Below are 27,122 nucleotides of genomic sequence, written 5' to 3'. Positions count from 1 at the left end.
GTGTAGAGTAACGTTAGGGTGGTGTTCCATAACGTGTGTGTAGAGTATCGTTAGGGTGGTGTTCCATAACGTGTGTGTGTGTATGTGTGTGTGTAGAGTATCGTTAGGGTGGTGTTCCATAACGTGTGTGTAGAGTATCGTTAGGGTGGTGTTCCATAACGTGTGTGTAGAGTATCGTTAGGGTGGTGTTCCGTAACGTGTGTGTAGAGTAACGTTAGGGTGGTGTTCCATAACGTGTGTATGTGTGTAGAGTATCGTTAGGGTGGTGTTCCATAACGTGTGTGTAGAGTATCGTTAGGGTGGTGTTCCATAACGTGTGTGTAGAGTAACGTTAGGGTGGTGTTCCATAACGTGTGTGTAGAGTAACGTTAGGGTGGTGTTCCATAACGTGTGTGTAGAGTATCGTTAGGGTGGTGTTCCATAACGTGTGTGTAGAGTAACGTTAGGGTGGTGTTCCATAACGTGTGTGTAGAGTATCGTTAGGGTGGTGTTCCATAACGTGTGTGTGTGTGTAGAGTATCGTTAGGGTGGTGTTCCATAACGTGTGTGTAGAGTATCGTTAGGGTGGTGTTCCATAACGTGTGTGTGTGTAGAGTAACGTTAGGGTGGTGTTCCATAACGTGTGTGTGTGTGTAGAGTAACGTTAGGGTGGTGTTCCATAACGTGTGTGTATGTAGAGTATCGTTAGGGTGGTGTTCCATAACGTGTGTGTGTGTGTGTGTGTAGAGTAACGTTAGGGTGGTGTTCCATAACGTGTGTGTAGAGTATCGTTAGGGTGGTGTTCCATAACGTGTGTGTAGAGTAACGTTAGGGTGGTGTTCCATAACGTGTGTGTAGAGTATCGTTAGGGTGGTGTTCCATAACGTGTGTGTAGAGTATCGTTAGGGTGGTGTTCCATAACATGTGTGTAGAGTAACGTTAGGGTGGTGTTCCATAACGTGTGTGTAGAGTATCGTTAGGGTGGTGTTCCATAACGTGTGTGTAGAGTATCGTTAGGGTGGTGTTCCATAACGTGTGTGTAGAGTATCGTTAGGGTGGTGTTCCATAACGTGTGTGTAGAGTATCGTTAGGGTGGTGTTCCATAACGTGTGTGTAGAGTAACGTTAGGGTGGTGTTCCATAACGTGTGTGTGTGTGTAGAGTATCGTTAGGGTGGTGTTCCATAACGTGTGTGTGTGTAGAGTATCGTTAGGGTGGTGTTCCATAACGTGTGTGTGTGTGTGTGTAGAGTATCGTTAGGGTGGTGTTCCATAACGTGTGTGTGTGTGTGTGTAGAGTATCGTTAGGGTGGTGTTCCATAACGTGTGTGTGTGTAGAGTAACGTTAGGGTGGTGTTCCATAACGTGTGTGTAGAGTATCGTTAGGGTGGTGTTCCATAACGTGTGTGTGTGTGTGTAGAGTATCGTTAGGGTGGTGTTCCATAACGTGTGTGTGTGTGTAGAGTATCGTTAGGGTGGTGTTCCATAACGTGTGTGTGTGTGTAGAGTATCGTTAGGGTGGTGTTCCATAACGTGTGTGTGTGTGTAGAGTATCGTTAGGGTGGTGTTCCATAACGTGTGTGTAGAGTATCGTTAGGGTGGTGTTCCATAACGTGTGTGTGTGTGTAGAGTATCGTTAGGGTGGTGTTCCATAACGTGTGTGTGTGTGTAGAGTATCGTTAGGGTGGTGTTCCATAACGTGTGTGTGTGTGTAGAGTATCGTTAGGGTGGTGTTCCATAACGTGTGTGTAGAGTATCGTTAGGGTGGTGTTCCATAACGTGTGTGTAGAGTATCGTTAGGGTGGTGTTCCATAACGTGTGTGTAGAGTATCGTTAGGGTGGTGTTCCATAACGTGTGTGTAGAGTAACGTTAGGGTGGTGTTCCATAACGTGTGTGTGTGTGTGTGTAGAGTAACGTTAGGGTGGTGTTCCATAACGTGTGTGTGTGTGTGTGTAGAGTAACGTTAGGGTGGTGTTCCATAACGTGTGTGTAGAGTATCGTTAGGGTGGTGTTCCATAACGTGTGTGTAGAGTAACGTTAGGGTGGTGTTCCATAACGTGTGTGTGTGTGTAGAGTAACGTTAGGGTGGTGTTCCATAACGTGTGTGTGTGTGTAGAGTAACGTTAGGGTGGTGTTCCATAACGTGTGTGTAGAGTATCGTTAGGGTGGTGTTCCATAACGTGTGTGTAGAGTAACGTTAGGGTGGTGTTCCATAACGTGTGTGTGTGTGTGTGTGTGTAGAGTATCGTTAGGGTGGTGTTCCATAACGTGTGTGTGTGTGTAGAGTAACGTTAGGGTGGTGTTCCATAACGTGTGTGTAGAGTATCGTTAGGGTGGTGTTCCATAACGTGTGTGTAGAGTATCGTTAGGGTGGTGTTCCATAACGTGTGTGTAGAGTAACGTTAGGGTGGTGTTCCATAACGTGTGTGTAGAGTATCGTTAGGGTGGTGTTCCATAACGTGTGTGTAGAGTAACGTTAGGGTGGTGTTCCATAACGTGTGTGTAGAGTAACGTTAGGGTGGTGTTCCATAACGTGTGTGTAGAGTATCGTTAGGGTGGTGTTCCATAACGTGTGTGTAGAGTAACGTTAGGGTGGTGTTCCATAACGTGTGTGTAGAGTATCGTTAGGGTGGTGTTCCATAACGTGTGTGTGTGTGTAGAGTAACGTTAGGGTGGTGTTCCATAACGTGTGTGTAGAGTATCGTTAGGGTGGTGTTCCATAACGTGTGTGTAGAGTAACGTTAGGGTGGTGTTCCATAACGTGTGTGTAGAGTAACGTTAGGGTGGTGTTCCATAACGTGTGTGTAGAGTATCGTTAGGGTGGTGTTCCATAACGTGTGTGTAGAGTATCGTTAGGGTGGTGTTCCATAACGTGTGTGTAGAGTAACGTTAGGGTGGTGTTCCATAACGTGTGTGTAGAGTAACGTTAGGGTGGTGTTCCATAACGTGTGTGTAGAGTAACGTTAGGGTGGTGTTCCATAACGTGTGTGTGTGTGTAGAGTAACGTTAGGGTGGTGTTCCATAACGTGTGTGTAGAGTAACGTTAGGGTGGTGTTCCATAACGTGTGTGTAGAGTATCGTTAGGGTGGTGTTCCATAACGTGTGTGTAGAGTATCGTTAGGGTGGTGTTCCATAACGTGTGTGTAGAGTAACGTTAGGGTGGTGTTCCATAACGTGTGTGTAGAGTATCGTTAGGGTGGTGTTCCATAACGTGTGTGTGTGTGTAGAGTATCGTTAGGGTGGTGTTCCATAACGTGTGTGTGTGTGTAGAGTATCGTTAGGGTGGTGTTCCATAACGTGTGTGTGTGTGTGTGTGTAGAGTATCGTTAGGGTGGTGTTCCATAACGTGTGTGTGTGTGTGTGTAGAGTATCGTTAGGGTGGTGTTCCATAACGTGTGTGTGTGTGTAGAGTATCGTTAGGGTGGTGTTCCATAACGTGTGTGTAGAGTATCGTTAGGGTGGTGTTCCATAACGTGTGTGTAGAGTATCGTTAGGGTGGTGTTCCATAACGTGTGTGTAGAGTATCGTTAGGGTGGTGTTCCATAACGTGTGTGTAGAGTATCGTTAGGGTGGTGTTCCATAACGTGTGTGTAGAGTATCGTTAGGGTGGTGTTCCGTAACGTGTATGTAGAGTATCGTTAGGGTGGTGTTCCGTAACGTGTATGTAGAGTATCGTTAGGGTGGTGTTCCGTAACGTGTGTGTAGAGTATCGTTAGGGTGGTGTTCCATAACGTGTGTGTAGAGTATCGTTAGGGTGGTGTTCCATAACGTGTGTGTGTGTGTGTGTAGAGTATCGTTAGGGTGGTGTTCCATAACGTGTGTGTAGAGTAATGTTAGGGTGGTGTTCCATAACGTGTGTGTAGAGTATCGTTAGGGTGGTGTTCCATAACGTGTGTGTAGAGTATCGTTAGGGTGGTGTTCCGTAACGTGTGTGTAGAGTATCGTTAGGGTGGTGTTCCATAACGTGTGTGTAGAGTATCGTTAGGGTGGTGTTCCATAACGTGTGTGTGTGTGTGTGTGTAGAGTATCGTTAGGGTGGTGTTCCATAACGTGTGTGTAGAGTATCGTTAGGGTGGTGTTCCATAACGTGTGTGTAGAGTATCGTTAGGGTGGTGTTCCATAACGTGTGTGTAGAGTATCGTTAGGGTGGTGTTCCATAACGTGTGTGTGTGTGTGTGTAGAGTATCGTTAGGGTGGTGTTCCATAACGTGTGTGTGTGTGTGTGTAGAGTATCGTTAGGGTGGTGTTCCATAACGTGTGTGTAGAGTAACGTTAGGGTGGTGTTCCATAACGTGTGTGTAGAGTATCGTTAGGGTGGTGTTCCATAACGTGTGTGTAGAGTATCGTTAGGGTGGTGTTCCATAACGTGTGTGTGTGTGTAGAGTATCGTTAGGGTGGTGTTCCATAACGTGTGTGTGTGTGTAGAGTATCGTTAGGGTGGTGTTCCATAACGTGTGTGTAGAGTAACGTTAGGGTGGTGTTCCATAACGTGTGTGTAGAGTAACGTTAGGGTGGTGTTCCATAACGTGTGTGTAGAGTAACGTTAGGGTGGTGTTCCATAACGTGTGTGTAGAGTATCGTTAGGGTGGTGTTCCATAACGTGTGTGTATAGTATCGTTAGGGTGGTGTTCCATAACGTGTGTGTAGAGTATCGTTAGGGTGGTGTTCCATAACGTGTGTGTAGAGTAACGTTAGGGTGGTGTTCCATAACGTGTGTGTAGAGTAACGTTAGGGTGGTGTTCCATAACGTGTGTGTAGAGTAACGTTAGGGTGGTGTTCCATAACGTGTGTGTGTGTGTAGAGTATCGTTAGGGTGGTGTTCCATAACGTGTGTGTAGAGTATCGTTAGGGTGGTGTTCCATAACGTGTGTGTAGAGTAACGTTAGGGTGGTGTTCCATAACGTGTGTGTGTGTGTAGAGTATCGTTAGGGTGGTGTTCCATAACGTGTGTGTGTGTGTAGAGTATCGTTAGGGTGGTGTTCCATAACGTGTGTGTGTGTGTAGAGTAACGTTAGGGTGGTGTTCCATAACGTGTGTGTAGAGTATCGTTAGGGTGGTGTTCCATAACGTGTGTGTAGAGTAACGTTAGGGTGGTGTTCCATAACGTGTGTGTAGAGTATCGTTAGGGTGGTGTTCCATAACGTGTGTGTAGAGTAACGTTAGGGTGGTGTTCCATAACGTGTGTGTAGAGTATCGTTAGGGTGGTGTTCCATAACGTGTGTGTAGAGTATCGTTAGGGTGGTGTTCCATAACGTGTGTGTGTGTAGAGTATCGTTAGGGTGGTGTTCCATAACGTGTGTGTAGAGTAACGTTAGGGTGGTGTTCCATAACGTGTGTGTGTGTAGAGTAACGTTAGGGTGGTGTTCCATAACGTGTGTGTGTGTAGAGTATCGTTAGGGTGGTGTTCCATAACGTGTGTGTAGAGTATCGTTAGGGTGGTGTTCCATAACGTGTGTGTAGAGTAACGTTAGGGTGGTGTTCCATAACGTGTGTGTGTGTGTAGAGTAACGTTAGGGTGGTGTTCCATAACGTGTGTGTAGAGTATCGTTAGGGTGGTGTTCCATAACGTGTGTGTAGAGTATCGTTAGGGTGGTGTTCCATAACGTGTGTGTAGAGTATCGTTAGGGTGGTGTTCCATAACGTGTGTGTAGAGTAACGTTAGGGTGGTGTTCCATAACGTGTGTGTGTGTGTGTAGAGTATCGTTAGGGTGGTGTTCCATAACGTGTGTGTAGAGTAACGTTAGGGTGGTGTTCCATAACGTGTGTGTAGAGTATCGTTAGGGTGGTGTTCCATAACGTGTGTGTAGAGTAACGTTAGGGTGGTGTTCCATAACGTGTGTGTGTGTGTAGAGTATCGTTAGGGTGGTGTTCCATAACGTGTGTGTAGAGTATCGTTAGGGTGGTGTTCCATAACGTGTGTGTAGAGTATCGTTAGGGTGGTGTTCCATAACGTGTGTGTAGAGTAACGTTAGGGTGGTGTTCCATAACGTGTGTGTGTGTGTAGAGTAACGTTAGGGTGGTGTTCCATAACGTGTGTGTGTGTGTAGAGTATCGTTAGGGTGGTGTTCCATAACGTGTGTGTAGAGTAACGTTAGGGTGGTGTTCCATAACGTGTGTGTGTGTGTAGAGTAACGTTAGGGTGGTGTTCCATAACGTGTGTGTAGAGTATCGTTAGGGTGGTGTTCCATAACGTGTGTGTGTGTGTAGAGTATCGTTAGGGTGGTGTTCCATAACGTGTGTGTGTGTGTAGAGTATCGTTAGGGTGGTGTTCCATAACGTGTGTGTGTGTGTGTGTGTAGAGTATCGTTAGGGTGGTGTTCCATAACGTGTGTGTGTGTGTGTGTAGAGTATCGTTAGGGTGGTGTTCCATAACGTGTGTGTGTGTGTAGAGTATCGTTAGGGTGGTGTTCCATAACGTGTGTGTAGAGTATCGTTAGGGTGGTGTTCCATAACGTGTGTGTAGAGTATCGTTAGGGTGGTGTTCCATAACGTGTGTGTAGAGTATCGTTAGGGTGGTGTTCCATAACGTGTGTGTAGAGTATCGTTAGGGTGGTGTTCCATAACGTGTGTGTAGAGTATCGTTAGGGTGGTGTTCCGTAACGTGTATGTAGAGTATCGTTAGGGTGGTGTTCCGTAACGTGTATGTAGAGTATCGTTAGGGTGGTGTTCCGTAACGTGTGTGTAGAGTATCGTTAGGGTGGTGTTCCATAACGTGTGTGTAGAGTATCGTTAGGGTGGTGTTCCATAACGTGTGTGTGTGTGTGTGTAGAGTATCGTTAGGGTGGTGTTCCATAACGTGTGTGTAGAGTAATGTTAGGGTGGTGTTCCATAACGTGTGTGTAGAGTATCGTTAGGGTGGTGTTCCATAACGTGTGTGTAGAGTATCGTTAGGGTGGTGTTCCGTAACGTGTGTGTAGAGTATCGTTAGGGTGGTGTTCCATAACGTGTGTGTAGAGTATCGTTAGGGTGGTGTTCATAACGTGTGTGTGTGTGTGTGTGTAGAGTATCGTTAGGGTGGTGTTCCATAACGTGTGTGTAGAGTATCGTTAGGGTGGTGTTCCATAACGTGTGTGTAGAGTATCGTTAGGGTGGTGTTCCATAACGTGTGTGTAGAGTATCGTTAGGGTGGTGTTCCATAACGTGTGTGTGTGTGTGTAGAGTATCGTTAGGGTGGTGTTCCATAACGTGTGTGTGTGTGTAGAGTATCGTTAGGGTGGTGTTCCATAACGTGTGTGTGTGTGTGTGTGTAGAGTATCGTTAGGGTGGTGTTCCATAACGTGTGTGTGTGTGTGTGTAGAGTATCGTTAGGGTGGTGTTCCATAACGTGTGTGTGTGTGTAGAGTATCGTTAGGGTGGTGTTCCATAACGTGTGTGTAGAGTATCGTTAGGGTGGTGTTCCATAACGTGTGTGTAGAGTATCGTTAGGGTGGTGTTCCATAACGTGTGTGTAGAGTATCGTTAGGGTGGTGTTCCATAACGTGTGTGTAGAGTATCGTTAGGGTGGTGTTCCGTAACGTGTGTGTAGAGTATCGTTAGGGTGGTGTTCCGTAACGTGTATGTAGAGTATCGTTAGGGTGGTGTTCCGTAACGTGTGTGTAGAGTATCGTTAGGGTGGTGTTCCATAACGTGTGTGTAGAGTATCGTTAGGGTGGTGTTCCATAACGTGTGTGTGTGTGTGTGTAGAGTATCGTTAGGGTGGTTTTCCATAACGTGTGTGTAGAGTAATGTTAGGGTGGTGTTCCATAACGTGTGTGTAGAGTATCGTTAGGGTGGTGTTCCATAACGTGTGTGTAGAGTATCGTTAGGGTGGTGTTCCGTAACGTGTGTGTAGAGTATCGTTAGGGTGGTGTTCCATAACGTGTGTGTAGAGTATCGTTAGGGTGGTGTTCCATAACGTGTGTGTGTGTGTGTGTGTAGAGTATCGTTAGGGTGGTGTTCCATAACGTGTGTGTAGAGTATCGTTAGGGTGGTGTTCCATAACGTGTGTGTAGAGTATCGTTAGGGTGGTGTTCCATAACGTGTGTGTAGAGTATCGTTAGGGTGGTGTTCCATAACGTGTGTGTGTGTGTGTGTAGAGTATCGTTAGGGTGGTGTTCCATAACGTGTGTGTGTGTGTGTGTAGAGTATCGTTAGGGTGGTGTTCCATAACGTGTGTGTAGAGTAACGTTAGGGTGGTGTTCCATAACGTGTGTGTAGAGTATCGTTAGGGTGGTGTTCCATAACGTGTGTGTAGAGTATCGTTAGGGTGGTGTTCCATAACGTGTGTGTGTGTGTAGAGTATCGTTAGGGTGGTGTTCCATAACGTGTGTGTGTGTGTAGAGTATCGTTAGGGTGGTGTTCCATAACGTGTGTGTAGAGTAACGTTAGGGTGGTGTTCCATAACGTGTGTGTAGAGTAACGTTAGGGTGGTGTTCCATAACGTGTGTGTAGAGTAACGTTAGGGTGGTGTTCCATAACGTGTGTGTAGAGTATCGTTAGGGTGGTGTTCCATAACGTGTGTGTAGAGTATCGTTAGGGTGGTGTTCCATAACGTGTGTGTAGAGTATCGTTAGGGTGGTGTTCCATAACGTGTGTGTAGAGTAACGTTAGGGTGGTGTTCCATAACGTGTGTGTAGAGTAACGTTAGGGTGGTGTTCCATAACGTGTGTGTAGAGTAACGTTAGGGTGGTGTTCCATAACGTGTGTGTGTGTGTAGAGTATCGTTAGGGTGGTGTTCCATAACGTGTGTGTAGAGTATCGTTAGGGTGGTGTTCCATAACGTGTGTGTAGAGTAACGTTAGGGTGGTGTTCCATAACGTGTGTGTGTGTGTAGAGTATCGTTAGGGTGGTGTTCCATAACGTGTGTGTGTGTGTAGAGTATCGTTAGGGTGGTGTTCCATAACGTGTGTGTGTGTGTAGAGTAACGTTAGGGTGGTGTTCCATAACGTGTGTGTAGAGTATCGTTAGGGTGGTGTTCCATAACGTGTGTGTAGAGTAACGTTAGGGTGGTGTTCCATAACGTGTGTGTAGAGTATCGTTAGGGTGGTGTTCCATAACGTGTGTGTAGAGTAACGTTAGGGTGGTGTTCCATAACGTGTGTGTAGAGTATCGTTAGGGTGGTGTTCCATAACGTGTGTGTAGAGTATCGTTAGGGTGGTGTTCCATAACGTGTGTGTGTGTGTAGAGTATCGTTAGGGTGGTGTTCCATAACGTGTGTGTAGAGTAACGTTAGGGTGGTGTTCCATAACGTGTGTGTGTGTAGAGTAACGTTAGGGTGGTGTTCCATAACGTGTGTGTGTGTAGAGTATCGTTAGGGTGGTGTTCCATAACGTGTGTGTAGAGTATCGTTAGGGTGGTGTTCCATAACGTGTGTGTAGAGTAACGTTAGGGTGGTGTTCCATAACGTGTGTGTGTGTGTAGAGTAACGTTAGGGTGGTGTTCCATAACGTGTGTGTAGAGTATCGTTAGGGTGGTGTTCCATAACGTGTGTGTAGAGTATCGTTAGGGTGGTGTTCCATAACGTGTGTGTAGAGTATCGTTAGGGTGGTGTTCCATAACGTGTGTGTAGAGTAACGTTAGGGTGGTGTTCCATAACGTGTGTGTGTGTGTGTAGAGTATCGTTAGGGTGGTGTTCCATAACGTGTGTGTAGAGTAACGTTAGGGTGGTGTTCCATAACGTGTGTGTAGAGTATCGTTAGGGTGGTGTTCCATAACGTGTGTGTAGAGTAACGTTAGGGTGGTGTTCCATAACGTGTGTGTGTGTGTAGAGTATCGTTAGGGTGGTGTTCCATAACGTGTGTGTAGAGTATCGTTAGGGTGGTGTTCCATAACGTGTGTGTAGAGTATCGTTAGGGTGGTGTTCCATAACGTGTGTATAGAGTAACGTTAGGGTGGTGTTCCATAACGTGTGTGTGTGTGTAGAGTAACGTTAGGGTGGTGTTCCATAACGTGTGTGTGTGTGTGTAGAGTATCGTTAGGGTGGTGTTCCATAACGTGTGTGTAGAGTAACGTTAGGGTGGTGTTCCATAACGTGTGTGTGTGTGTAGAGTAACGTTAGGGTGGTGTTCCATAACGTGTGTGTAGAGTATCGTTAGGGTGGTGTTCCATAACGTGTGTGTGTGTGTAGAGTATCGTTAGGGTGGTGTTCCATAACGTGTGTGTGTGTGTAGAGTATCGTTAGGGTGGTGTTCCATAACGTGTGTGTGTGTGTGTGTGTAGAGTATCGTTAGGGTGGTGTTCCATAACGTGTGTGTGTGTGTGTGTAGAGTATCGTTAGGGTGGTGTTCCATAACGTGTGTGTGTGTGTAGAGTATCGTTAGGGTGGTGTTCCATAACGTGTGTGTAGAGTATCGTTAGGGTGGTGTTCCATAACGTGTGTGTAGAGTATCGTTAGGGTGGTGTTCCATAACGTGTGTGTAGAGTATCGTTAGGGTGGTGTTCCATAACGTGTGTGTAGAGTATCGTTAGGGTGGTGTTCCATAACGTGTGTGTAGAGTATCGTTAGGGTGGTGTTCCGTAACGTGTATGTAGAGTATCGTTAGGGTGGTGTTCCGTAACGTGTATGTAGAGTATCGTTAGGGTGGTGTTCCGTAACGTGTGTGTAGAGTATCGTTAGGGTGGTGTTCCATAACGTGTGTGTAGAGTATCGTTAGGGTGGTGTTCCATAACGTGTGTGTGTGTGTGTGTAGAGTATCGTTAGGGTGGTGTTCCATAACGTGTGTGTAGAGTAATGTTAGGGTGGTGTTCCATAACGTGTGTGTAGAGTATCGTTAGGGTGGTGTTCCATAACGTGTGTGTAGAGTATCGTTAGGGTGGTGTTCCGTAACGTGTGTGTAGAGTATCGTTAGGGTGGTGTTCCATAACGTGTGTGTAGAGTATCGTTAGGGTGGTGTTCCATAACGTGTGTGTGTGTGTGTGTGTGTGTGTAGAGTATCGTTAGGGTGGTGTTCCATAACGTGTGTGTAGAGTATCGTTAGGGTGGTGTTCCATAACGTGTGTGTAGAGTATCGTTAGGGTGGTGTTCCATAACGTGTGTGTAGAGTATCGTTAGGGTGGTGTTCCATAACGTGTGTGTGTGTGTGTGTAGAGTATCGTTAGGGTGGTGTTCCATAACGTGTGTGTGTGTGTGTGTAGAGTATCGTTAGGGTGGTGTTCCATAACGTGTGTGTAGAGTAACGTTAGGGTGGTGTTCCATAACGTGTGTGTAGAGTATCGTTAGGGTGGTGTTCCATAACGTGTGTGTGTGTGTAGAGTATCGTTAGGGTGGTGTTCCATAACGTGTGTGTGTGTGTGTAGAGTATCGTTAGGGTGGTGTTCCATAACGTGTGTGTGTGTGTAGAGTATCGTTAGGGTGGTGTTCCATAACGTGTGTGTAGAGTAACGTTAGGGTGGTGTTCCATAACGTGTGTGTAGAGTAACGTTAGGGTGGTGTTCCATAACGTGTGTGTAGAGTAACGTTAGGGTGGTGTTCCATAACGTGTGTGTAGAGTATCGTTAGGGTGGTGTTCCATAACGTGTGTGTAGAGTATCGTTAGGGTGGTGTTCCATAACGTGTGTGTAGAGTATCGTTAGGGTGGTGTTCCATAACGTGTGTGTAGAGTAACGTTAGGGTGGTGTTCCATAACGTGTGTGTAGAGTAACGTTAGGGTGGTGTTCCATAACGTGTGTGTAGAGTAACGTTAGGGTGGTGTTCCATAACGTGTGTGTGTGTGTAGAGTATCGTTAGGGTGGTGTTCCATAACGTGTGTGTAGAGTATCGTTAGGGTGGTGTTCCATAACGTGTGTGTAGAGTAACGTTAGGGTGGTGTTCCATAACGTGTGTGTGTGTGTAGAGTATCGTTAGGGTGGTGTTCCATAACGTGTGTGTGTGTGTAGAGTATCGTTAGGGTGGTGTTCCATAACGTGTGTGTGTGTGTAGAGTAACGTTAGGGTGGTGTTCCATAACGTGTGTGTAGAGTATCGTTAGGGTGGTGTTCCATAACGTGTGTGTAGAGTAACGTTAGGGTGGTGTTCCATAACGTGTGTGTAGAGTATCGTTAGGGTGGTGTTCCATAACGTGTGTGTAGAGTAACGTTAGGGTGGTGTTCCATAACGTGTGTGTAGAGTATCGTTAGGGTGGTGTTCCATAACGTGTGTGTAGAGTATCGTTAGGGTGGTGTTCCATAACGTGTGTGTGTGTAGAGTATCGTTAGGGTGGTGTTCCATAACGTGTGTGTAGAGTAACGTTAGGGTGGTGTTCCATAACGTGTGTGTGTGTAGAGTAACGTTAGGGTGGTGTTCCATAACGTGTGTGTGTGTAGAGTATCGTTAGGGTGGTGTTCCATAACGTGTGTGTAGAGTATCGTTTGTGTGGTGTTCCATAACGTGTGTGTAGAGTAACGTTAGGGTGGTGTTCCATAACGTGTGTGTGTGTGTAGAGTAACGTTAGGGTGGTGTTCCATAACGTGTGTGTAGAGTATCGTTAGGGTGGTGTTCCATAACGTGTGTGTAGAGTATCGTTAGGGTGGTGTTCCATAACGTGTGTGTAGAGTATCGTTAGGGTGGTGTTCCATAACGTGTGTGTAGAGTAACGTTAGGGTGGTGTTCCATAACGTGTGTGTGTGTGTGTAGAGTATCGTTAGGGTGGTGTTCCATAACGTGTGTGTAGAGTAACGTTAGGGTGGTGTTCCATAACGTGTGTGTAGAGTATCGTTAGGGTGGTGTTCCATAACGTGTGTGTAGAGTATCGTTAGGGTGGTGTTCCATAACGTGTGTGTAGAGTATCGTTAGGGTGGTGTTCCATAACGTGTGTGTAGAGTATCGTTAGGGTGGTGTTCCATAACGTGTGTGTAGAGTAACGTTAGGGTGGTGTTCCATAACGTGTGTGTGTGTGTAGAGTAACGTTAGGGTGGTGTTCCATAACGTGTGTGTGTGTGTAGAGTATCGTTAGGGTGGTGTTCCATAACGTGTGTGTAGAGTAACGTTAGGGTGGTGTTCCATAACGTGTGTGTGTGTGTAGAGTATCGTTAGGGTGGTGTTCCATAACGTGTGTGTAGAGTATCGTTAGGGTGGTGTTCCATAACGTGTGTGTAGAGTATCGTTAGGGTGGTGTTCCATAACGTGTGTGTAGAGTAACGTTAGGGTGGTGTTCCATAACGTGTGTGTGTGTGTAGAGTAACAATAGGGTGGTGTTCCATAACGTGTGTGTGTGTGTGTAGAGTATCGTTAGGGTGGTGTTCCATAACGTGTGTGTAGAGTAACGTTAGGGTGGTGTTCCATAACGTGTGTGTAGAGTAACGTTAGGGTGGTGTTCCATAACGTGTGTGTGTGTGTAGAGTATCGTTAGGGTGGTGTTCCATAACGTGTGTGTAGAGTAACGTTAGGGTGGTGTTCCATAACGTGTGTGTAGAGTAACGTTAGGGTGGTGTTCCATAACGTGTGTGTAGAGTAACGTTAGGGTGGTGTTCCATAACGTGTGTGTAGAGTAACGTTAGGGTGGTGTTCCATAACGTGTGTGTAGAGTATCGTTAGGGTGGTGTTCCATAACGTGTGTGTGTGTAGAGTATCGTTAGGGTGGTGTTCCATAACGTGTGTGTAGAGTATCGTTAGGGTGGTGTTCCATAACGTGTGTGTAGAGTATCGTTAGGGTGGTGTTCCATAACGTGTGTGTGTGTGTAGAGTATCGTTAGGGTGGTGTTCCATAACGTGTGTGTGTGTGTAGAGTATCGTTAGGGTGGTGTTCCATGACAGGAGACTCCAGTACACAGAGCATCGGCAGCTGGAGGGGTGGAAGTGGAATCGCCCTGGAGACCGTCTCCTAGACATCGGTAAGAACACACAAGTGTGTGTGTGTGTGTTTCTCTGTCACTACATGTATGTAGTGTGTGTGTATTTCTCTGTCAGTACATGTATGTAGTGTGTGTGTGTGTGTGTATTTCTCTGTCAGTACATGTATGTAATGTGTGTGTGTGTGTGTGTATTTCTCTGTCAGTACGTGTGTGTGTGTGTGTGTGTATTTCTCTGTCAGTACATGTATGTAATGTGTGTGTGTGTGTGTGTATTTCTCTGTCAGTAAATGTGTGTGTGTGTGTGTGTGTAGACATCCCCTTGTCAGTGGGTATCATGGAGCCCAAGGCCGACCCTTCCCAGCTCAACGCCGCCGAGTTTCTCTGGGACCTCAACAGGAGAGCCTCTGTGTTTGTGCAGGTAACACTCACTCCTCCTTTAGTCACATTAACTCAGTCTCTATTCTCTCCATCTTTCAACCTAACCTTCCTCGTGTGTGTGTGTAGGTTCACTGCATCAGTACAGAGTTCACCCCCAGGAAGCATGGAGGAGAGAAGGGAGTTCCCTTCAGGATCCAGATCGACACCTTCAGACAGGGAGACAACGGAGAGTCCACTGAACACCTCCACTCTGCCTCCTGTCAAATCAAAGTCTTCAAGGTGCACACACACATGACACACGACACACGGGGCGGCAGGGTAGCATAGTGGTTAGAGCGGTGGACTAGTACCCGAAGGTTGCAAGTTCAAACCCCTGAGCTGACAAGGTACAAATCTGTCGTTCTGCCCCTGAACAGGCAGTTAACCCACTGTTCCTAGGCCGTCATTGAAAATAATAATTTGGTCTTAACTGACTTGCCTGGTTAAATAAAGGTCAAATAAAGTAAACACACACACACACGCGACACACACCAAGTCAGATCACCTTATTGAGGGGTTAGTTGCGGAAGACACATTTTTAGCTGAATACATTGTTGTACAAATGACTAGGTACCCCCCCCCCCCCCCCTTTTCCTTTCATCATTCCTCTCTTGCTCTCTCCCTCCTCCTCCCAGCCAAAGGGGGCAGACAGGAAACAGAAGACGGACAGAGAGAAGATGGAGAAACGAACGTCTCAAGAGAAGGAGAAGTACCAATGCTCCTACAACACCACCATCCTATCAGAGGTTGGTCCATCCAGGGTTTTAAAACACTATACAGCACTTTAACAGAGGTTGGCACTTTTTTTGAAGTGTACTTATCAGGAGTCAAGTGTACGGGCTCAGATTGTGTGTGTGTGTGTGTGTGTGTGTCTCTAGATGAGGCTGGAGCCGATCGTAGAGGAAGTGGGAGACTATGAGCTGAAGAAGTCCAGCAAGAGGACGCTGCCGGCTGACTGTGGGGACTCGCTGGCCAAGAGAGGCAGTGTAAGAGTCCTTTTTATAGATTAGTGTATATTTATTCTGCTTTCATATCTGTCCTCTCCTCCTGTCCAGGTAGTGAATATATAGTTGAATGTTCCTCCTGTCCAGGTAGTGAATATATAGTTGAATGTTCCTCCTGTCCAGGTAGTGAATATATAGTTGAATGTTCCTCCTGTCCAGGTAGTGAATATATAGTTGAATGTACCTCTCCTCCTGTCCAGGTAGTGAATATATAGTTGAATGTTCCTCCTGTCCAGGTAGTGAATATATAGTTGAATGTACCTCTCCTCCTGTCCAGGTAGTGAATATATAGTTGAATGTTCCTCTCCTCCTGTCCAGGTAGTGAATATATAGTTGAATGTTCCTCCTGTCCAGGTAGTGAATATATAGTTGAATGTTCCTCCTGTCCAGGTAGTGAATATATAGTTGAATGTTCCTCTCCTCCTGTCCAGGTAGTGAATATATAGTTGAATGTTCCTCTCCTCCTGTCCAGGTAGTGAATATATAGTTGAATGTACCTCTCCTCCTGTCCAGGTAGTGAATATATAGTTGAATGTTCCTCCTGTCCAGGTAGTGAATATATAGTTGAATGTACCTCTCCTCCTGTCCAGGTAGTGAATATATAGTTGAATGTTCCTCCTGTCCAGGTAGTGAATTTATAGTTGAATGTACCTCTCCTCCTGTCCAGGTAGTGAATATATAGTTGAATGTTCCTCCTGTCCAGGTAGTGAATATATAGTTGAATGTTCCTCCTGTCCAGGTAGTTAATATATAGTTGAATGTACCTCCCCTCCTGTCCAGGTAGTGAATATATAGTTGAATGTTCCTCCTGTCCAGGTAGTGAATATATAGTTGAATGTACCTCCCCTCCTCTCCAGGTAGTGAATATATAGTTGAATGTTCCTCCTGTCCAGGTAGTGAATATATAGTTGAATGTTCCTCCTGTCCAGGTAGTGAATATATAGTTGAATGTTCCTCTCCTCCTGTCCAGGTAGTGAATATATAGTTGAATGTTCCTCTCCTCCTGTCCAGGTAGTGAATATATAGTTGAATGTTCCTCTCCTCCTGTCCAGGTAGTGAATATATAGTTGAATGTTCCTCTCCTCCTGTCCAGGTAGTTAATATATAGTTGAATGTTCCTCTCCTCCTGTCCAGGTAGTGAATATATAGTTGAATGTACCTCTCCTCCTGTCCAGGTAGTGAATATATAGTTGAATGTTCCTCCCCTCCTGTCCAGGTAGTGAATATATAGTTGAATGTTCCTCCTGTCCAGGTAGTGAATATATAGTTGAATGTTCCTCCTGTCCAGGTAGTGAATATATAGTTGAATGTTCCTCCTGTCCAGGTAGTGAATATATAGTTGAATGTTCCTCCTGTCCAGGTAGTGAATATATAGTTGAATGTTCCTCCTGTCCAGGTAGTGAATATATAGTTGAATGTTCCTCTCCTCCTGTCCAGGTAGTGAATATATAGTTGAATGTTCCTCTCCTCCTGTCCAGGTAGTGAATATATATAGTTGAATGTTCCTCCTGTCCAGGTAGTGAATATATAGTTGAATGTTCCTCCTGTCCAGGTAGTGAATATATAGTTGAATGTTCCTCCTGTCCAGGTAGTGAATATATAGTTGAATGTTCCTCTCCTCCTGTCCAGGTAGTGAATATATAGTTGAATGTTCCTCCTGTCCAGGTAGTGAATATATAGTTGAATGTTCCTCCTGTCCAGGTAGTGAATATATAGTTGAATGTTCCTCTCCTCCTGTCCAGGTAGTGAATATATAGTTGAATGTTCCTCCCCTCCTGTCCAGGTAGTGAATATATAGTTGAATGTACCTCTCCTCCTGTCCAGGTAGTGAATATATAGTTGAATGTTCCTCTCCTCCTGTCCAGGTAGTGAATATATAGTTGAATGTTCCTCCTGTCCAGGTAGTGAATATATAGTTGAATGTTCCTCCTGTCCAGGTAGTGAATATATAGTTGAATGTTCCTCCTGTCCAGGTAGTGAATATATAGTTGAATGTTCCTCCTGTCCAGGTAGTGAATATATAGTTGAATGTTCCTCCTGTCCAGGCAGTGAATATATAGTTGAATGTTCCTCCTGTCCAGGTAGTGAATATATAGTTGAATGTACCTCTCCTCCTGTCCAGGTAGTGAATATATAGTTGAATGTTCCTCCCCTCCTGTCCAGGTAGTGAATATATAGTTGAATGTACCTCTCCTCCTGTCCAGGTAGTGAATATATAGTTGAATGTACCTCTCCTCCTGTCCAGGTAGTGAATATATAGTTGAATGTTCCTCCTGTCCAGGTAGTGAATATATAGTTGAATGTTCCTCCTGTCCAGGTAGTGAATATATAGTTGAATGTACCTCTCCTCCTGTCCAGGTAGTGAATATATAGTTGAATGTTCCTCCTGTCCAGGTAGTGAATATATAGTTGAATGTACCTCTCCTCCTGTCCAGGTAGTGAATATATAGTTGAATGTTCCTCCTGTCCAGGTAGTTAATATATAGTTGAATGTTCCTCTCCTCCTGTCCAGGTAGTGAATATATAGTTGAATGTTCCTCCTGTCCAGGTAGTGAATATATAGTTGAATGTACCTCTCCTCCTGTCCAGATAGTGAATATATAGTTGAATGTACCTCTCCTCCTGTCCAGGTAGTGAATATATAGTTGAATGTACCTCTCCTCCTGTCCAGGTAGTGAATATATAGTTGAATGTTCCTCCTGTCCAGGTAGTGAATATATAGTTGAATGTTCCTCCTGTCCAGGTAGTGAATATATAGTTGAATGTTCCTCTCCTCCTGTCCAGGTAGTGAATATATAGTTGAATGTTCCTCTCCTCCTGTCCAGGTAGTGAATATATAGTTGAATGTTCCTCCTGTCCAGGTAGTGAATATATAGTTGAATGTTCCTCCTGTCCAGGTAGTGAATATATAGTTGAATGTTCCTCTCCTCCTGTCCAGGTAGTGAATATATAGTTGAATGTTCCTCCTGTCCAGGTAGTGAATATATAGTTGAATGTACCTCTCCTCCTGTCCAGGTAGTGAATATATAGTTGAATGTTCCTCTCCTCCTGTCCAGGTAGTGAATATATAGTTGAATGTTCCTCCTGTCCAGGCAGTGAATATATAGTTGAATGTTCCTCTCCTCCTGTCCAGGTAGTGAATATATAGTTGAATGTTCCTCTCCTCCTGTCCAGGTAGTGAATATATAGTTGAATGTTCCTCCTGTCCAGGTAGTGAATATATAGTTGAATGTTCCTCTCCTCCTGTCCAGGTAGTGAATATATAGTTGAATGTTCCTCCTGTCCAGGTAGTGAATATATAGTTGAATGTACCTCTCCTCCTGTCCAGGTAGTGAATATATAGTTGAATGTTCCTCCTGTCCAGGTAGTGAATATATAGTTGAATGTTCCTCCTGTCCAGGTAGTGAATATATAGTTGAATGTTCCTCCTGTCCAGGTAGAGAATATATAGTTGAATGTACCTCTCCTCCTGTCCAGGTAGTGAATATATAGTTGAATGTTCCTCTCCTCCTGTCCAGGTAGTGAATATATAGTTGAATGTACCTCTCCTCCTGTCCAGGTAGTGAATATATAGTTGAATGTTCCTCCTGTCCAGGTAGTGAATATATAGTTGAATGTTCCTCTCCTCCTGTCCAGGTAGTGAATATATAGTTGAATGTTCCTCCTGTCCAGGTAGTGAATATATAGTTGAATGTTCCTCTCCTCCTGTCCAGGTAGTGAATATATAGTTGAATGTTCCTCCTGTCCAGGTAGTGAATATATAGTTGAATGTACCTCTCCTCCTGTCCAGGTAGTGAATATATAGTTGAATGTTCCTCTCCTCCTGTCCAGGTAGTGAATATATAGTTGAATGTTCCTCCTGTCCAGGTAGTGAATTTATAGTTGTATGTACCTCTCCTCCTGTCCAGGTAGTGAATATATAGTTGAATGTTCCTCCTGTCCAGGTAGTGAATATATAGTTGAATGTTCCTCCTGTCCAGGTAGTGAATATATAGTTGAATGTACCTCTCCTCCTGTCCAGGTAGTGAATATATAGTTGAATGTTCCTCCTGTCCAGGTAATGAATATATAGTTGAATGTACCTCCTGTCCAGGTAATGAATATATAGTTGAATGTTCCTCTCCTCCTGTCCAGGTAGTGAATATATAGTTGAATGTTCCTCCTGTCCAGGTAGTGAATATATAGTTGAATGTTCCTCCTGTCCAGGTAGTGAATATATAGTTGAATGTTCCTCCTGTCCAGGTAGTGAATATATAGTTGAATGTTCCTCTCCTCCTGTCCAGGTAGTGAATATATAGTTGAATGTACCTCTCCTCCTGTCCAGGTAGTGAATATATAGTTGAATGTTCCTCTCCTCCTGTCCAGGTAGTGAATATATAGTTGAATGTACCTCTCCTCCTGTCCAGGTAGTGAATATATAGTTGAATGTACCTCTCCTCCTGTCCAGGTAGTGAATATATAGTTGAATGTTCCTCCTGTCCAGGTAGTGAATATATAGTTGAATGTTCCTCCTGTCCAGGTAGTGAATATATAGTTGAATGTTCCTCCTGTCCAGGTAGTGAATATATAGTTGAATGTTCCTCCTGTCCAGGTAGTGAATATATAGTTGAATGTACCTCTCCTCCTGTCCAGGTAGTGAATATATAGTTGAATGTTCCTCTCCTCCTGTCCAGGTAGTGAATATATAGTTGAATGTTCCTCTCCTCCTGTCCAGGTAGTGAATATATAGTTGAATGTTCCTCCTGTCCAGGTAGTTAATATATAGTTGAATGTTCCTCTCCTCCTGTCCAGGTAGTGAATATATAGTTGAATGTTCCTCCTGTCCAGGTAGTGAATATATAGTTGAATGTACCTCTCTTCCTGTCCAGATAGTGAATATATAGTTGAATGTACCTCTCCTCCTGTCCAGGTAGTGAATATATAGTTGAATGTACCTCTCCTCCTGTCCAGGTAGTGAATATATAGTTGAATGTTCCTCCTGTCCAGGTAGTGAATATATAGTTGAATGTTCCTCCTGTCCAGGTAGTGAATATATAGTTGAATGTTCCTCTCCTCCTGTCCAGGTAGTGAATATATAGTTGAATGTTCCTCCTGTCCAGGTAGTGAATATATAGTTGAATGTTCCTCTCCTCCTGTCCAGGTAGTGAATATATAGTTGAATGTTCCTCTCCTCCTGTCCAGGTAGTGAATATATAGTTGAATGTTCCTCCTGTCCAGGTAGTGAATATATAGTTGAATGTTCCTCTCCTCCTGTCCAGGTAGTGAATATATAGTTGAATGTTCCTCCTGTCCAGGTAGTGAATATATAGTTGAATGTTCCTCTCCTCCTGTCCAGGTAGTGAATATATAGTTGAATGTTCCTCCTGTCCAGGTAGTGAATATATAGTTGAATGTACCTCTCCTCCTGTCCAGGTAGTGAATATATAGTTGAATGTTCCTCTCCTCCTGTCCAGGTAGTGAATATATAGTTGAATGTTCCTCCTGTCCAGGTAGTGAATATATAGTTGAATGTACCTCTCCTCCTGTCCAGGTAGTGAATATATAGTTGAATGTTCCTCCTGTCCAGGTAGTGAATATATAGTTGAATGTTCCTCCTGTCCAGGTAGTGAATATATAGTTGAATGTTCCTCCTGTCCAGGTAGTGAATATATAGTTGAATGTTCCTCCTGTCCAGGTAGTGAATATATAGTTGAATGTTCCTCCTGTCCAGGTAGTGAATATATAGTTGAATGTTCCTCCTGTCCAGGTAGAGAATATATAGTTGAATGTACCTCTCCTCCTGTCCAGGTAGTGAATATATAGTTGAATGTTCCTCTCCTCCTGTCCAGGTAGTGAATATATAGTTGAATGTACCTCTCCTCCTGTCCAGGTAGTGAATATATAGTTGAATGTTCCTCCTGTCCAGGTAGTGAATATATAGTTGAATGTTCCTCTCCTCCTGTCCAGGTAGTGAATATATAGTTGAATGTTCCTCCTGTCCAGGTAGTGAATATATAGTTGAATGTTCCTCTCCTCCTGTCCAGGTAGTGAATATATAGTTGAATGTTCCTCTCCTCCTGTCCAGGTAGTGAATATATAGTTGAATGTTCCTCCTGTCCAGGTAGTGAATATATAGTTGAATGTACCTCTCCTCCTGTCCAGGTAGTGAATATATAGTTGAATGTTCCTCCTGTCCAGGTAATGAATATATAGTTGAATGTACCTCCTGTCCAGGTAGTGAATATATAGTTGAATGTTCCTCCTGTCCAGGTAGTGAATATATAGTTGAATGTTCCTCCTGTCCAGGTAGTGAATATATAGTTGAATGTACCTCTCCTCCTGTCCAGGTAGTGAATATATAGTTGAATGTTCCTCTCCTCCTGTCCAGGTAGTGAATATATAGTTGAATGTTCCTCCTGTCCAGGTAGTGAATTTATAGTTGTATGTACCTCTCCTCCTGTCCAGGTAGTGAATATATAGTTGAATGTTCCTCCTGTCCAGGTAGTGAATATATAGTTGAATGTTCCTCCTGTCCAGGTAGTGAATATATAGTTGAATGTACCTCTCCTCCTGTCCAGGTAGTGAATATATAGTTGAATGTTCCTCCTGTCCAGGTAATGAATATATAGTTGAATGTACCTCCTGTCCAGGTAATGAATATATAGTTGAATGTTCCTCTCCTCCTGTCCAGGTAGTGAATATATAGTTGAATGTTCCTCCTGTCCAGGTAGTGAATATATAGTTGAATGTACCTCTCCTCCTGTCCAGGTAGTGAATATATAGTTGAATGTTCCTCCTGTCCAGGTAATGAATATATAGTTGAATGTACCTCCTGTCCAGGTAATGAATATATAGTTGAATGTTCCTCTCCTCCTGTCCAGGTAGTGAATATATAGTTGAATGTTCCTCCTGTCCAGGTAATGAATATATAGTTGAATGTACCTCTCCTCCTGTCCAGGTAGTGAATATATAGTTGAATGTTCCTCCTGTCCAGGTAGTGAATATATAGTTGAATGTTCCTCCTGTCCAGGTAGTGAATATATAGTTGAATGTTCCTCCTGTCCAGGTAGTGAATATATAGTTGAATGTTCCTCTCCTCCTGTCCAGGTAGTGAATATATAGTTGAATGTACCTCTCCTCCTGTCCAGGTAGTGAATATATAGTTGAATGTACCTCTCCTCCTGTCCAGGTAGTGAATATATAGTTGAATGTACCTCTCCTCCTGTCCAGGTAGTGAATATATAGTTGAATGTTCCTCCTGTCCAGGTAGTGAATATATAGTTGAATGTTCCTCCTGTCCAGGTAGTGAATATATAGTTGAATGTTCCTCCTGTCCAGGTAGTGAATATATAGTTGAATGTTCCTCCTGTCCAGGTAGTGAATATATAGTTGAATGTTCCTCCTGTCCAGGTAGTGAATATATAGTTGAATGTACCTCTCCTCCTGTCCAGGTAGTGAATATATAGTTGAATGTTCCTCTCCTCCTGTCCAGGTAGTGAATATATAGTTGAATGTTCCTCCTGTCCAGGTAGTGAATATATAGTTGAATGTTCCTCCTGTCCAGGTAGTTAATATATAGTTGAATGTTCCTCTCCTCCTGTCCAGGTAGTGAATATATAGTTGAATGTTCCTCTCCTCCTGTCCAGGTAGTGAATATATAGTTGAATGTTCCTCTCCTCCTGTCCAGGTAGTGAATATATAGTTGAATGTTCCTCCCCTCCTGTCCAGGTAGTGAATATATAGTTGAATGTTCCTCCTGTCCAGGTAGTGAATATATAGTTGAATGTTCCTCCTGTCCAGGTAGTGAATATATAGTTGAATGTTCCTCCTGTCCAGGTAGTGAATATATAGTTGAATGTTCCTCCTGTCCAGGTAGTGAATATATAGTTGAATGTTCCTCTCCTCCTGTCCAGGTAGTGAATATATAGTTGAATGTTCCTCCCCTCCTGTCCAGGTAGTGAATATATAGTTGAATGTACCTCTCCTCCTGTCCAGGTAGTGAATATATAGTTGAATGTTCCTCTCCTCCTGTCCAGGTAGTGAATATATAGTTGAATGTTCCTCCTGTCCAGGTAGTGAATATATAGTTGAATGTTCCTCCTGTCCAGGTAGTGAATATATAGTTGAATGTTCCTCCTGTCCAGGTAGTGAATATATAGTTGAATGTACCTCTCCTCCTGTCCAGGTAGTGAATATATAGTTGAATGTTCCTCCCCTCCTGTCCAGGTAGTGAATATATAGTTGAATGTTCCTCCTGTCCAGGTAGTGAATATATAGTTGAATGTTCCTCTCCTCCTGTCCAGGTAGTGAATATATAGTTGAATGTTCCTCCTGTCCAGGTAGTGAATATATAGTTGAATGTACCTCTCCTCCTGTCCAGGCAGTGAATATATAGTTGAATGTTCCTCCTGTCCAGGTAGTGAATATATAGTTGAATGTACCTCTCCTCCTGTCCAGGTAGTGAATATATAGTTGAATGTTCCTCCCCTCCTGTCCAGGTAGTGAATATATAGTTGAATGTACCTCTCCTCCTGTCCAGGTAGTGAATATATAGTTGAATGTACCTCTCCTCCTGTCCAGGTAGTGAATATATAGTTGAATGTTCCTCCTGTCCAGGTAGTGAATATATAGTTGAATGTTCCTCCTGTCCAGGTAGTGAATATATAGTTGAATGTTCCTCCTGTCCAGGTAGTGAATATATAGTTGAATGTTCCTCCTGTCCAGGTAGTGAATATATAGTTGAATGTACCTCTCCTCCTGTCCAGGTAGTGAATATATAGTTGAATGTTCCTCCTGTCCAGGTAGTTAATATATAGTTGAATGTTCCTCTCCTCCTGTCCAGGTAGTGAATATATAGTTGAATGTTCCTCTCCTCCTGTCCAGGTAGTGAATATATAGTTGAATGTTCCTCTCCTCCTGTCCAGGTAGTGAATATATAGTTGAATGTTCCTCCTGTCCAGGTAGTGAATATATAGTTGAATGTTCCTCTCCTCCTGTCCAGGTAGTGAATATATAGTTGAATGTTCCTCCTGTCCAGGTAGTGAATATATAGTTGAATGTACCTCTTGACCTGTCCAGGTAGTGAATATATAGTTGAATGTTCCTCTCCTCCTGTCCAGGTAGTGAATATATAGTTGAATGTTCCTCCTGTCCAGGTAGTGAATATATAGTTGAATGTACCTCTCCTCCTGTCCAGGTAGTGAATATATAGTTCAATGTTCCTCCTGTCCAGGTAGTGAATATATAGTTGAATGTTCCTCCTGTCCAGGTAGTGAATATATAGTTGAATGTTCCTCCTGTCCAGGTAGTGAATATATAGTTGAATGTTCCTCCTGTCCAGGTAGTGAATATATAGTTGAATGTTCCTCCTGTCCAGGTAGTGAATATATAGTTGAATGTACCTCTCCTCCTGTCCAGGTAGTGAATATATAGTTGAATGTTCCTCCTGTCCAGGTAGTGAATATATAGTTGAATGTTCCTCTCCTCCTGTCCAGGTAGTGAATATATAGTTGAATGTTCCTCTCCTCCTGTCCAGGTAGTGAATATATAGTTGAATGTTCCTCTCCTCCTGTCCAGGTAGTGAATATATAGTTGAATGTTCCTCCTGTCCAGGTAGTGAATATATAGTTGAATGTTCCTCTCCTCCTGTCCAGGTAGTGAATATATAGTTGAATGTACCTCTCCTCCTGTCCAGGTAGTGAATATATAGTTGAATGTTCCTCTCCTCCTGTCCAGGTAGTGAATATATAGTTGAATGTTCCTCCTGTCCAGGTAGTGAATATATAGTTGAATGTTCCTCCTGTCCAGGTAGTGAATATATAGTTGAATGTACCTCTCCTCCTGTCCAGGTAGTGAATATATAGTTGAATGTTCCTCCTGTCCAGGTAGTTAATATATAGTTGAATGTTCCTCTCCTCCTGTCCAGGTAGTGAATATATAGTTGAATGTTCCTCTCCTCCTGTCCAGGTAGTGAATATATAGTTGAATGTTCCTCTCCTCCTGTCCAGGTAGTGAATATATAGTTGAATGTTCCTCCTGTCCAGGTAGTGAATATATAGTTGAATGTTCCTCTCCTCCTGTCCAGGTAGTGAATATATAGTTGAATGTTCCTCCTGTCCAGGTAGTGAATATATAGTTGAATGTACCTCTCCTCCTGTCCAGGTAGTGAATATATAGTTGAATGTTCCTCTCCTCCTGTCCAGGTAGTGAATATATAGTTGAATGTTCCTCCTGTCCAGGTAGTGAATATATAGTTGAATGTACCTCTCCTCCTGTCCAGGTAGTGAATATATAGTTGAATGTTCCTCCTGTCCAGGTAGTGAATATATAGTTGAATGTTCCTCCTGTCCAGGTAGTGAATATATAGTTGAATGTTCCTCCTGTCCAGGTAGTGAATATATAGTTGAATGTTCCTCCTGTCCAGGTAGTGAATATATAGTTGAATGTTCCTCCTGTCCAGGTAGTGAATATATAGTTGAATGTTCCTCCTGTCCAGGTAGAGAATATATAGTTGAATGTACCTCTCCTCCTGTCCAGGTAGTGAATATATAGTTGAATGTTCCTCTCCTCCTGTCCAGGTAGTGAATATATAGTTGTTTGTTCCTCCTGTCCAGGTAGTGAATATATAGTTGAATGTACCTCTCCTCCTGTCCAGGTAGTGAATATATAGTTGAATGTTCCTCTCCTCCTGTCCAGGTAGTGAATATATAGTTGAATGTTCCTCCTGTCCAGGTAGTGAATATATAGTTGAATGTACCTCTCCTCCTGTCCAGGTAGTGAATATATAGTTGAATGTTCCTCCTGTCCAGGTAGTGAATATATAGTTGAATGTTCCTCCTGTCCAGGTAGTGAATATATAGTTGAATGTTCCTCCTGTCCAGGTAGTGAATATATAGTTGAATGTTCCTCCTGTCCAGGTAGTGAATATATAGTTGAATGTTCCTCCTGTCCAGGTAGAGAATATATAGTTGAATGTACCTCTCCTCCTGTCCAGGTAGTGAATATATAGTTGAATGTTCCTCTCCTCCTGTCCAGGTAGTGAATATATAGTTGAATGTTCCTCCTGTCCAGGTAGTGAATATATAGTTGAATGTTCCTCTCCTCCTGTCCAGGTAGTGAATATATAGTTGAATGTACCTCTCCTCCTGTCCAGGTAGTGAATATATAGTTGAATGTTCCTCCTGTCCAGGTAGTGAATATATAGTTGAATGTTCCTCTCCTCCTGTCCAGGTAGTGAATATATAGTTGAATGTTCCTCCTGTCCAGGTAGTGAATATATAGTTGAATGTTCCTCTCCTCCTGTCCAGGTAGTGAATATATAGTTGAATGTACCTCTCCTCCTGTCCAGGTAGTGAATATATAGTTGAATGTTCCTCTCCTCCTGTCCAGGTAGTGAATATATAGTTGAATGTTCCTCCTGTCCAGGTAGTGAATATATAGTTGAATGTTCCTCTCCTCCTGTCCAGGTAGTGAATATATAGTTGAATGTACCTCTCCTCCTGTCCAGGTAGTGAATATATAGTTGAATGTTCCTCCTGTCCAGGTAGTGAATATATAGTTGAATGTTCCTCTCCTCCTGTCCAGGTAGTGAATATATAGTTGAATGTTCCTCCTGTCCAGGTAGTGAATATATAGTTGAATGTTCCTCTCCTCCTGTCCAGGTAGTGAATATATAGTTGAATGTACCTCTCCTCCTGTCCAGGTAATGAATATATAGTTGAATGTACCTCCTGTCCAGGTAGTGAATATATAGTTGAATGTTCCTCCTGTCCAGGTAGTGAATATATAGTTGAATGTTCCTCCTGTCCAGGTAGTGAATATATAGTTGAATGTACCTCTCCTCCTGTCCAGGTAGTGAATATATAGTTGAATGTTCCTCTCCTCCTGTCCAGGTAGTGAATATATAGTTGAATGTTCCTCCTGTCCAGGTAGTGAATATATAGTTGAATGTACCTCTCCTCCTGTCCAGGTAGTGAATATATAGTTGAATGTTCCTCCTG

The 27,122-nt window shown here is 43.6% G+C and overlaps 1 protein-coding gene across 2 annotated transcripts in view; it reads left to right on the top strand.

Annotated features, from left to right (window-relative positions):
- LOC110514928 (upstream-binding protein 1) overlaps positions 1–27,122 on the top strand; it is a 69,688-nt gene that overhangs the window by 13,056 nt on the left and 29,510 nt on the right. For both annotated transcript variants that reach the window (XM_036970820.1, XM_036970821.1), the window contains exons 5-9: positions 13,657–13,762; positions 14,035–14,141; positions 14,228–14,380; positions 14,776–14,886; positions 15,019–15,126. In XM_036970820.1, coding sequence (XP_036826715.1) covers positions 13,657–13,762; positions 14,035–14,141; positions 14,228–14,380; positions 14,776–14,886; positions 15,019–15,126 — 585 coding nt within the window. The remainder of the gene's footprint in view (positions 1–13,656; positions 13,763–14,034; positions 14,142–14,227; positions 14,381–14,775; positions 14,887–15,018; positions 15,127–27,122) is intronic.

Source organism: Oncorhynchus mykiss, chromosome 32 (genome assembly GCF_013265735.2).
Source record: "Oncorhynchus mykiss isolate Arlee chromosome 32, USDA_OmykA_1.1, whole genome shotgun sequence".
NCBI lineage: Eukaryota > Metazoa > Chordata > Actinopteri > Salmoniformes > Salmonidae > Oncorhynchus > Oncorhynchus mykiss.
The sequence above is the reverse complement of the archived record's forward strand: the minus strand, read 5'-3'. Positions and strand labels throughout refer to the sequence as shown.